Source organism: Calidris pugnax, unplaced genomic scaffold, assembly GCF_001431845.1.
Source record: "Calidris pugnax isolate Ruff unplaced genomic scaffold, ASM143184v1 scaffold148, whole genome shotgun sequence".
Classification (NCBI taxonomy): domain Eukaryota; kingdom Metazoa; phylum Chordata; class Aves; order Charadriiformes; family Scolopacidae; genus Calidris; species Calidris pugnax.
In genome coordinates, this window is record NW_015090926.1 from 2,181,931 (window position 1) to 2,194,656 (window position 12,726).

Sequence of the window (12,726 nt, forward strand, 5' to 3'; positions counted from 1 at the left end):
GTTTTGTTAGGAGAGTTATAGCATGTTCATGCTGCTTTATTGTTCTTTTAATGTGTGAAAATCTGTCAGAAGCAACTATTTCTGAGTATGTATTGTGTGATAGCAGTGAGAATGTTGCCAGGGTTGATATTTAAGTTTCTTACCTGAAATATATGTATTGAGGGCATAATAGTTTAGTTTTGCCTATGGCAATGATCTGACAATAAAGCAAACTTTTATGCTGCAATCATGACACTTTTTAATGAAAGGAACATGGATTTGTCAGATTCTTGACCAAGTAAACTGAAAGGGTTTGAGCAGTTCAGAGGCCTTCAGAAGGTAACCTGAGTAATGAACAAAACGAAATAGTTAATGTTTTTGATGTGTGAAAATGGCGATGTTAACGGAATAAAGCAAAAGGAAGTAAACTACAGTGTTCAACTGTTCGCAGGCGTCGTGATCTAAGTAGTTGAACATTTGTGGTGTAAATAAGGCCTCCTGTATTTCTGAACATTAACAGTGCTCTTCTGGGTCTGTTTCAGAAGGGAAAGATTTTGAGCACAAAGCAGTTTCGTGAATGTGTACTGTAAAATCATCTTCCAGCCCCTTTAGAAGCCTTGACGTTGTGGTAGACAGATAAACGTGCCATAATACATATTTTTAATGCATATGATCAAATAGCATAGGTGGAGTGAAAATAAAAGTTTATTTCTTTACAAAAATATTTTAAATTGTAATGTTAAGTTCAACAATAAAGCTGTTGAGTGAACTTGGGGGTTGTGTTGTTTTTCCACTTAGAACACAGAATAGGAAATGTACTTGTATAGCTGTGGGGCATTAAAAGGAGAAACAATGCAAAGTCATATTCTGTCATAGAAAGGATGAATATTTGTTTCATACACTTCTTACACAAGGAGGAAAAATTAAGTGGCTAGACCAATAAACCAACTATTTTGCAGTTGCATGAAACTACTTTTCTTCCTGTGTATTGAGTATGATACTAAATGAAAATGCTTGGTATGTATTTCTTAGCATGTGGACACATCATGCTTTTTGATTCAGTATTCTGAATAAAAAAGATGGTCAGCATATTATTTTTAATTTTTAGAAATTATACAGTATTCTGTTTAAAAAGTATGCTAAGCAATACATAGTTTTCCCATAAACTTTTGTGAATATATGGTATTTATGATGTGTGGTTCTCATTACATAATTTAAAATACAGTGGCACTGTCTGCAACTAAGTATATTTTTTTAAAATTTTTCTGAAATTTTAATGGTTGTCTGGTTATTTATACATGCTGTTTCATCAAAGGTATAGAGTTTTGTTTTGGAAGCAGTGTTTTGCTAATCCAGAGTAAACGTGTTTCGATGATAAGTTCTGTCTTTTGGTAGGAAGGTGATATTTTCGAAGCTGAAGAATTGTTTTTACAATTTTATTTGCATTTTGCAACACACAGATTAGGGTGTGCTTGTGCTGATAACCTTGTTCAATTTAAGTACATTCAAACTGTACTTTATTGTGAGTTAATGGGAATCAAAGATAATGTATACTGAGAATTGAGATTTGTGTTCTAACCCAGACATTTAAACCACTTTGAAGATAGTGGTTGTCTATAGCTATTTATTATTTCAAACAATATGTTACAAGTATGTTGTTTACTTTGGCATTAATTCAGGATGAAATATATCAAAATAGGAAGAGGAGCTCATTTGTTTTGACGACTGTGTCAACGCTCTTCACTTTTTTCCTGCTGCCAGGTGTGAGGGCACGTAGTGTTGCCCAGAGCCTCATCCACAGAGCACCTTCTGATGGGGTCTGAGGTAGCCAGGGTGCACAGGGCGGAAACTCCAGGCAGATGTCACATTCTCATCTCAAAGTGAGACAGCCACAGAGTTCGTGCTTCACAGCAAGCACGTAAGGAGCACTGCAAGGACAGGGTCTGTATTTCGGGATCCTGCTTCAGGCTGTGAAGGCCTCCTCTGAGTCCATGCTGTAATTATTGTATTAGTCTCGTGTGCTGTGAATTGTTGATTCTGATGGAATAGCTTATATTGTAAGGTTCACCTTAGAGTACGGGCTCTGCTTCTGTATTTCATGTTCACATTTCAGCTTAAATGCTGAGAGCCATTTCGAGAAACAGATTTCTGAAATCAATTAACATTTAAAAAATAGGTTTATATTAAAATACTCTGAAAGAATTTTTGGTTTTATTTCCTTGTTTGTAAAAAGCCACTTAAATCAGTGGATTAACATCCCTCTCAGTCAATAGTGAAACAAGTACTTGGTAAGCAGCGGTGTTCTACTTTATGAAAGGTTGCACATTTGTTTTGTATAAGGATCTTTTTTATAATGAAAAGAAACCAATCAAAGCCAAGATGTGCTTTACAAACACATACTAAAAATGAGGATTGTTTCCTTTTCAGTTAGAATGTTTCCTTCAAAGATGAAGGAGTAGAAATATTTGTGTTTCTCTATTTTGAGTGCTCATAGAAATTGGCAGTACTTCTTAAATCTTCCTTTAATACTACAAGTTAAAGCTGACAATTGTTGAATTTCTTTTGTGATTAAGCAAATGGTTACATTTAACCATATATTTTGTTGAATGTGAAGAAATACATAATCTGTCCAGTGGCATTTAGCTAAGATGAGCTTTGCCTTGCTGCTGCTCACTAATGAAATTTGGGTGTCCTGAAAACTCGAGCATGGTGACAGATTACCCTTGCTTTATTTTTGTCAATGTTCCATAATTGCAACAGGGGGTCATGAATTAAATGCATCTTTGCCAATAGTAATTACTTTGTCACCACTTTTATGACAAATGTCATTTAAGTTGATGCTTGTGGAAAGCAGACAATGTATCACTGCTATTGAATAGGGAAAGTCTTTTCCAGTTTAAGTTTGAAATAAATCTATTAAACATAAACTTCATTTTCTACGTCTTCTGCCTTTTTTTTTCTGGAGGAGGGAGAGGAAAAGAGCCCTTTATCAGGACTCGTGTGTTTGTGAGATATTTTTGTGCCATATTCCCATTTAATTGAAAATTAGTTGGTTTTATATTCATGGTCAATCAAATAGTATAATTTATTACTAATAAACTGTATTCTTAAAATAAGATTAGGAACTGATGCTAATGAGTGCTCTGGTAGGTTTGGTGGAAGCTTGGGATTAAATCTGTAAGTAAATACTTTGAGTACTGCAGCTTCCGGTCAAAATGAATTTAAAAATGAAATCAAATTTTATTTGAATTCAAAAGTGATTAAATTAAAAAAAATTACTTGTAATTTCTTACTTATTGGACAAGGAAGGTATATGTAATATTAAATATTTGTAAGTTTAGTAGTGTAAAACTTACTAGGATTGAACTTCTAGTATGATATTGTGATCTCTGCTTGACCCTCTCTTAAGAAGTGGTTTATTAAGTGTTAGTCAAAAGAGACACAGTGTTATATTTCCCTGTGTGGCAAAGAAGGATCATCTGATCCTAATTCTTTGCAATGATTAGCTCTAATTTCCATCGCCACCCTTTAACAAAGTGCAGTAAATTAATTAACTTACACCTTGCATCATGGCAAGCTGTTGCTGGTTACATTTTAGTGTAGAGGTATCAGTGGGAATTTTAAGCTAAGCAGGAAGAATCTACGTAAACACACTGCTGTAGTCAGGCAGTTTCTCTCAAAGCTATTTAATTACTGTGATTTTTGATTTAAAAAAATATATTTAATGATAGTGTCTTTCTGGCTGATAGAACATGGTAGCCGGGCTGTCTTTGTTTACAGTATATCCAAATATTTTGGTAGATGAGCACTCTCATTGCTTTATATTTCCTTTTTTTTTTTTTTTTTTTGTTTCTTTTTACGTCCTTTGTTTTGTAACAGTTCAGTACCTGTCTTCTGCACTGCATAAGAATTTCACGGAAACAGACTTCGACTTTAAAGTAAGAATTGATACTGAGAAAATGTCATGACATCTCTTTAAACTAGCAATAACGAAGGAGCAAGAGCTGTTCTCTGTGTTAGTTACTTAAATAAATGCTGCAAATATAATAATCTGTGAGGAAGATGACCTAATTAATAAAAGTCAGGAATTTGAATCGCTGTGGAATTGAGGGGAAGTAGAAGAGAAACACTGATATCAAATCAAGAAAATAGAGCCGCTCATAAAGGAAAGGAGTGGAGCTAATGGAGCACGCTGTCTTGGCCCTCTTCTTGTTTTTTTTTTTCTTTTTTTTTTTTTTTTTTTGGTACGTATTACGTCCTTGTGTATGTAGTTGAGCTCACCTCTAAGCTGGTGACCTGAGTTAGTCCAGGAAAAGTGCCTTCACTGTGTGTGATTTACCTGCATCTCGTTAAATGAATGTATTTCAGGAGTTTTGCTAAAAAGGAGTAAAGTGAACTTATGCCTGAGGTTAGCCTAACTGCATGTTACAGTCAGTTATGGCATGCAAGGACTTCAGGGGAAACAGAGCAGGGAAAATGCACATTGTTTGAATATGTGATATAAAACACAGTATTGAAGGGCCTGGCCACATGCTTCATGCAGGGCAGTTTTCTGAGTGGGTTGTATGTGCCCCTTAGTCTGTAGTAGTTAAAAATACACAGGTAAGGCAAGAAAGTTTTAGGACTGAATTAGCAGATGAGCTTTTTGTAAACCTATCTCTTTTCAAACATAAATCTGAATTTTAGTAAGTCCTCACTTCCTGTGCTGCCTCAAACTAGGGATAATTAAGCTGGTGTCTGACGGAGACATTTATGAAGTAAGGAATTGGGAGAAAAGGTGTTTCTTCTACCATTGGGTGCCGACTTCTACAGTTGATACTTAGGTATTACATTCATGGCAGACTGACTCTCTACTTACAGGAGAACGTATTTTACTCTGGCAGAGTTTATCCTGCTAGGTGTCTTTCTTAGGAATATTTCTGTGTTATGCAAACTTCCATTTAGATATTTTAGATGGAAAAAAAATGCATATTAAGATTTACTTACATTGCGTTTAAATAGATGAATGTGGTGTTCATTCTGTGCCTGTTACTACTTATATTCCTATATCTTTTTAGTTATTTCTGTTTGATCTTCTGTAGGTTTTTATTAATTGTGGGGCTTTTTAGTTTGAATTTAAGTAGCTTGTATTTTTGTACCACACGCTTTTTTTTTTGACTTATCTTTGCTTCAGAGCTGTTCCTTTTTGCTCCTTCAATTATTGAATAGAATGTAAAGTAAACTAATACTTGTAGAATCTAATTCAGAATAGTCAAAATATTGAATTTCTGTAAAACAATGCAGAACTGGAATTCATATATAACAGGCTGCAATACATAAAAAGAAAATGATTAAACCATATCTCACTTATCATAGATCTTTTTAATAGGAGCAAAATCTGTGCCATTAGTTCCAGACCAGCGTATTTCCCATTCACAATGCTTTAGTGCATAACTTATAAATCTGTCCTCATCATCCTATATTACTTTTTCAAAGCAAGACTAACAGCAAGAAAGACAGGATGAATGAAAGTCAATGAAGGTCAGCTAGACAATCCAGTTATTAAAGATTCTTGGAATAACAGTACTGTGATCTATAAAATAATTGGGTGTGAATTTCTGTATCTTTGTTGACAAAGGTGGTTTCTGTAGAACCACAGTATATTTTCTAAGGTAATCTGTTTTTAGAATATGCTAGTTTAATCTGTTTGTATAGTAGGTCTGAATGTCGGTAGTTTATACTCTAAAATAGTTTGCAGAAGTCATATTTATAATACACATTTCATGTACCTGTTCTGTCTCCTGAGTGATGAAGAGGCCTTTGAGGAAAATGTGACATACAGTTACATGAAGACACAGCGTTAAGATTGCATAATCATTGCATATAAGCCATTGCTAATTTTCCATGCGTTTTTTTCATCAGTCACTTACCCCGTTCTGCAGAATGAATGAAAGGTATCTCTTGGGACCATAAAACACACGTGTACAATAAGAGGTTACTACTTCTGGCACCTGCTTATAGTAGAAATAATGAGCTGGTCTGCATGTTTGAGTTTAAATATAAAATTTCAATTATGTATAAGCCATGTATTGTAGAAACTATGGATGATAAAATAGGAGAAAATAATTAGGCAGAAGAACAGTTGTTTTCAGTCTTATAAACTTGAGCTTTAAATTTAGCTTTGTTGCTTCTATTTCAAATCTGTCTGAAACTTAGATTTAAGAACACAAAGTGCTGTTTATAGTAGCAAAAAGCCTGTCTAAAATGGTGGTCTCTACCACAGAAATTGTAAAGCATATTCAGGTAATCTTACACTGCTTTTGACAAATGATAAATAATTTTTCTAAACCTAGGAAGTCATGAGGCTTGCATGTCATGCAGGGGTAATGAAGAGTCTTTCTGTCTAGATAGGCGTTGCATATCTACTGATCACTGAAAAAATTTACTTCTAGTCTGGAAACTATTTCATATATATAGCTATAATCTACTGTTACTAACTTTTACCAAAACTTGCATTCAAAACATTGTTTTGAAAGTCTTCACGCACCCAGATTTCACCTGTACGTAAGAATTTGTATTTGTATTTTAAAGTTTTAAGCTCTGTAATGAATTTGTGATATTAGACATTTGTGATATTAGGCATTTATACTATTAATTTTTCATTGCTACATCTTCTTAGTAGCTAGGGCAAACCTGTCTGTGACAGAGAACCATACTCTAATCCTCTGTACAGAGAGACGAAGGTAAAATTTTACCAGAGTCCTTCTATTAGATTTGTAGATGAAACAGAGGGTTTAGTTATCTTCTCCAGAGAAGATAAACATTTTTTTCCCCTACTGTGGTGCTGGTAGAATATTAAATAGTGCAAATCTTGTAAGTCTTTGATTTCTTATTGTATTTGTCAAGGGTTTTTATTAGTCAGTGTCTTGAAATTCCCAAATAGTTGGTGTGGTTGTCCTCAGCTCTGAGGAGGAGCGTGCAAAAATAAAAATGTAACGTCCCGTCAGATAAAAAACAAAGAAATTTCTTGCTACACTGGGTTTTTTTCATTCAAGTAGACAGACCAGAGACATGAGTCTATGCAGATACAACATGATTACTGACTAGTTTGTGGTTGAATCTGTTTAGTTGACCCTTTTCCCTTCCTTTTGGCCTGTTTTCAGTTTCATTGGCTTCTAAAAACGTAATCCCAAATGGCTTGGCTTTGCTCATTGAGGGATTGTTGCTTTGAGAAAACTGCATTATATCCATATTCAGTAACCCCAAACCAATACAGCTTATATGTGGTGGTGTACCTATAATCTTCTTGGCCTGCCTTATCTCTAGGCTGTCTTTTCAGAAATTATTTTGCTAGAGCCTTCACCAAGGACACCATATGCTGCCAGTATGCAGTTAGTCAGGCAAATTGGAACTGTGGATAAAGGTCATCTGCAGCACACCAGGAATAATTTTCCTGTGTATGTATTCACCTGAGGCTCAGTTGTGGACTACGTATTTCGAAACTTGTTTTGCTTCTGAGCAACAAGAAGACATCCTTAAAACCCAGAATGTCCCTGTTGTTGAGGATTAATGATTCCAGACATAGTGAAACATTCCTGAGCAGTTTGGCTGGAAAATAAAGGCTTTGTCCCAAAATCTCTGTAGAGTTTTGCATTACTGTCATTTGCACTGGGAATATATACTTTGCAGGAAAAAACCCACCTTGTTTAAATAACAATATGCAGGTGTCATAAGTGTACCCATGTCAATATTATATTGTTTAAAAAATTTCACAAAATATTGTCGCTTTGAATGTTTACCTACAAAGCATTAGATTTGTGCAATGGATTGTGTTTCATACTCACTGAATTTTATTAGACAGATTAATTATAAGGAAAAAAAAATAGTTGTAGAAACAAGTAAATCATAATAATAAACTGGTTACCACCTCCATTCAACTGATAACTGACAAAATCTGGTATTACCATGAGATACGAGTCTGGTGTGTGAAACAGATGTAATATGTGACCTCTAGAGATCATCTAGTCCAACTCCCCTGCTGCTAGAGCACATTACTCAGGACTGCATCCAGGCGGGTTGTCTCGAAAATCTCCAGAGAAGGGGACTCCACAACCTCCCTGAGCAGCCTGTTCCAGGGCTCTGTCACCCTCACCGTAAAGAAGTTTTTCCTTGTATTTGACTGGAACTTCCTATGTTCCAGCTTGTGCTCGTTGCCCCTCGTCCTATCGCTCAAAACCACTGAAAAGAGTCCAGCTCCATTATCCTTCAGCCCACCCTTTAGGAACTTGTAAACATAGATGAGGTCTCCCCTCAGCCTTCTCTTCTCCAGGCTAAAGAGCCCCAGCTCTTTGAGCCTTTCCTTGTAAGGGAGGTGCTCCAATCCCTTAATCCCTTAAGTTGCCCCCAGTCTCTCCAGTAGTTCCCTGTCTCTCTTGAACTGGGGATCCCAGAACTGGATGCAGTATTCCAGTTGTGGCCTCACCAGTGCAGAGTAGAGGGGGAGAATGACCTCCCTTGACCTACTCGTCACACTCTTCCCTGTGCAGCCCAGGATCCCATTGGCCCTCTTGGCAACAAGGGCACATTGCTGGTGCATGGATAGTTTACTGTCCACCAGGACCAGATCCTTCTCCTCATTAGTGGTTTCCAGAAGATCCAGCCCTAACCTGTATTGGTGCCTGGGGTTCTTCCTCCCCAGGTGCAGGACCCTACATTTGTCCTTGTTGAACCTCATTAGGTTCTTCTCTGCCCAGCTCTCCAGCCTGTTCAGGTCAGGCTGGATGGCAGCGCAGCCCTCTGGAGTGTCAGCCAGCCCTCCCAGTTTGAAGTTCTTTATATTATCAAGTTAAAATCATCAGTTGCTTTGTTTTAGTAAAAATGTTTAGAAAAGGATTATAAAATCAAGATATCACACAATTCAGATTCTGTGCAGAATGTGTATAGCATGAGTCTGCAGGATGGCAATAACATAAATTTGTTAGCATTTTCATGTTTGTATATTGTTCATGAGAATAGTGGTTAGAATGATCTCTTGGGTTATTTGCAGATAAACAGGATGACAGTAATACATAAATTTGTGACCAGCATTCTCTCTTTTCTTCTGTTTCTTCTCCGAGAAGATGATCCACCTCTGCCAAAGATGGTATTTTTTTCTTCCTGTTCACGTGGATATACAGATGCTTGTGCATACCCGATGTTTTCTCTCAAATTCCTGAAACAAATAATAGTACTGACAATAATAATAAAAGTATTAATGAGCAGCTTGCCAATGTTACTGAGAAACTGGTTAGACTGTATTAATAATGTGCTCATATCACCTATTCAACTATTTCCTGTGTATCTTTTCTGTAGGTGACAGATCAGTCAGTGAAAGCTTTTGCTGAACATTGTCCTGAGCTGCAGTATGTTGGTTTTATGGGCTGCTCTGTTACATCAAAAGGAGTCATTCACCTCACCAATGTAAGTATTGTAACTAATTTTAGCTAGTCACTAGTGTCTTTGGCTATTGCTAAATCATAGGTATCAGCCAGGATAAGTTTATACGTATGATGAATAATACGAATAGAAGCATGACAATATAAACGAACTTTGCATTATTTGATCAGACATACTCAGCTTTCCCTATGTAAAATCACTGCAGAAAAAATATATTCGAGGGGTGATACTTTTTCTCAGAAATAATAATACTGTTAGGGTCAAAAGTCTTTAAAAAACCTAATTATACTAGATTCCATTGCAAACAAAACAAACTTCCATAATTGGAAGTGCAAAATTCTTAGTGCAAGAGATTTTGACACCGTACTGCAACAGTATATCCCCTACAGATATGCACTTTGTATATATGCATTTTTGGATTTTAACATACATAGTGTGAAAATACCTTGTATTTCTTTTCCTTTATATTTTATGTAAGAGGATTGATGTGTGGGAGAATTGAGCGAACCTACAGGGAATAGTGGAAGCATTCAATAAAACAAATAACTTGGATGAGGTGGACAAACAGCATGTTAATTAAAATTCATAACAGAAAGTAAATTTGGGGATCATGCAAACATTAGGGAGGGCAGAGGAAAAATGCATCTGGATTAGATAAATTAGTATTTATAGCTAAGAATTTTGAAACAAAATTCAAATGGGAAAATGGAACTTATTATAACTGTTAAAAATGACTGCAGAAACAGAGATTGAGTAAGAAAGGTTCTGGTAAACATAAAAATGGTTAAAGAGATATTGAAGTAGCAAGTGGAGAGCATATTTAATGAAAACAGAACATGCCTGAAGCATATACAGCTGTGCAGCCCTCTTGTTGTTATACAGAATATATCTGTAAAATATTTTCATCAGTTTAAGGTAGCTCAGTAGCTGAAGATGCAGAAGAATTGAAAACATTTGGGAACACATGCAAAAAGAAATAAGCAAGAGAAAGTAATTTGCACAGTAAAGCTATAGCAACTCAAAGAATGCAATTTAGAAAGGACTCTGTGTATCATAGAATCATAGAGTGGTTAGAATTGGAGGAGACTTTAAAGATCATCTATTCCAATCCAGGGACACCTACTGCTAGGCCAGGTTGCTCAAAGCCCCATCCAACCTGATCTTCCAGGGAATGGGCATCCACAACTTCTCTGGGCAACCTGTTCCAGTGTCTCACCATCCTCATAGTGAAAATTCCATCCTGATATCTAATCTAAATCTCCCCTCTTTCAGTTTAAAACTGTTACCCATCATCCTGTCACTACCCTCCCTCATAAAGAATCCCTCCCCATCTCTCCTGTAGGCCCACTTCAGGTACTGGAAGGCTGCTATAAGATCTCTCTGGATCCTTCTATTCTCCAGATTCCACAACCCCAACTCTCTCAACCTGTCCTCATAGGAAAGGTGCTCCAGCCCTCTAATCATCTTTGTAGCTCTCCCTTGGACCTGTTCCAACAGTTCCATGCCCTTCTTATGTTGGGGGCTCCAGAGCTGGATGCAGTACTCCAGGTGGCGTCTCACAAGAGCAGAGGGGCAGAATCACCTCCCTCAACCTGTTGGCCATGCTGTTTCTGATGCAGCCCAGGATACAGTTGGCTTTCTGGGCTGCTAGCATACATGGCTGGGTCATGTTGAGCTTATCATCAATCAATACCACCAAGTCTGTATTGTCAGGGCTGTTCTTAGTCTGTCCTCTGCTCAGCCTGTATTTATGCCTGGGATTGCCATTTCCCAGGTGCAGGACCTTGCACTTGAATTGGTTGAACTCCATGAGGTTTTCACAGGCCCACCTCTTAAGCCTGTCCAGGTCCCTCTGGATGGCATCCCTTCCCTCCAGCGTGTCAACCGCACCACACAGCTTGGTGTCATCAATAAACTTGCTGAGAGTACATTCAGTCCCACTGTCTATGTCACCAACAAAGTTGTTAAACGGCACTGGTCCCAATACCAACACCTCAGGAACGCCACTCATCACTGGTTTCCACTTGGACATCGAGCTGTTGACCACAACTGTTTCAGTGCGACCATCCAGTCAATTTCTTATCCACCTAGTGGTCTATCCATCAAATCCATGTCTTTCCAATTTTGAGACCAAGATGTCATGTGGGACAGTGTCAGATGCTTTGCACAAGTCCAGGTAGATGATGTCAGTTGCTCTGCTCTTATGCACCAACTCAGTAACACTGCTGTAGAAGGCTACAAACTTTGTCAGGCACAATTTCTTTTTAGTAAATGTGTGCTGGTTGTCACCAATCATCTCCTTATTCTCCATGTGACATAGCATGGTTTCCTAGAGAACCTGCTCCATGGTCTTGCCAGGCAGAGGTGAGACTGACCAGCCTGTAATTCCTTGGGTCTTCCTTTACTCCCTATTTAAAAATGGGAGTTGTTTCCTCTTTTCCAGTCAGTGGGAACTTCACTCAAATTTCTCAAATATGATGGGCAGTGGCTTAGCAACTTCATCTGCAATTTCATGCAAAGTTCCCTCAGGACCCATGGATGAATCTCATCATGTCCTATGGACTTGTGCACCTTTAGGTTCCATGGATGATCTCAAATCTAGCCTTCTGCCACAGCGGGTGATTCCTCATTCTCATAATCCCTACCTTTGCCTTCTGCAACTTGGGCAGCGTGGCTAGAGCCCTTGTGAGAGATGACCAAGGTAAAAACGTTGTTGAGTACCTAGCCTTGTCCATATCCTGGGTAACAAAGTCTCCTGTTTCCTTCGGGAGAAGGCTCACATTTTCCTTTGTCTTTGTTTTATCACTGACATACTTCTATAAGTTTTTCTTGTTGCCCTTGACATCCCTGGTCAGGTTTAATTCTATCAGAGCTTTAGCTTTCCTAACCTGATCCCTGGCAGCTCAGACAATTTCTCTGTATTCCCCCCAAGCTACCTGTCCTTGCTTCCACCCTCTGTGGGCTTCCTCTTTCTGTGTGAGATTGTCCAGGAGCTCCGTATTTATCCATGCAGGCTTCCTGCATGAAATGAATATTGAAGTGATGCATAAAAGGAGGATATATCTGTGGGAGAGAGAAATAATACAATAATTTTCACGTCCTATGAAAACTGTATATGTATAGGTTATGGTTATATGCACAACATAAATACAGGGGATACATAACAGAAATCTGACAAAGGTTATGTACTTCAAGGCATTGTGGGTAATTCCCACACAGGTCGCTTTTCAGGTGCATGCTTTGGTTACTGCATTATTCTTGCCTAGATTTATTGAGCATTTAGTAGATGTCTTATCCTTTAACCAAGTGACTTTATAATGCCATTTATTCAGT

The 12,726-nt window shown here is 37.5% G+C and overlaps 1 protein-coding gene across 1 annotated transcript in view; it reads left to right on the forward strand.

Moving 5' to 3' along the window:
* FBXL17 (F-box and leucine-rich repeat protein 17) overlaps positions 1-12,726 on the forward strand; it is a 371,620-nt gene that overhangs the window by 151,226 nt on the left and 207,668 nt on the right. Inside the window, exon 7 of the mRNA XM_014951456.1 lies at positions 9,310-9,417. Within this exon, the coding sequence (XP_014806942.1) occupies positions 9,310-9,417 (108 nt within the window). The remainder of the gene's footprint in view (positions 1-9,309; positions 9,418-12,726) is intronic.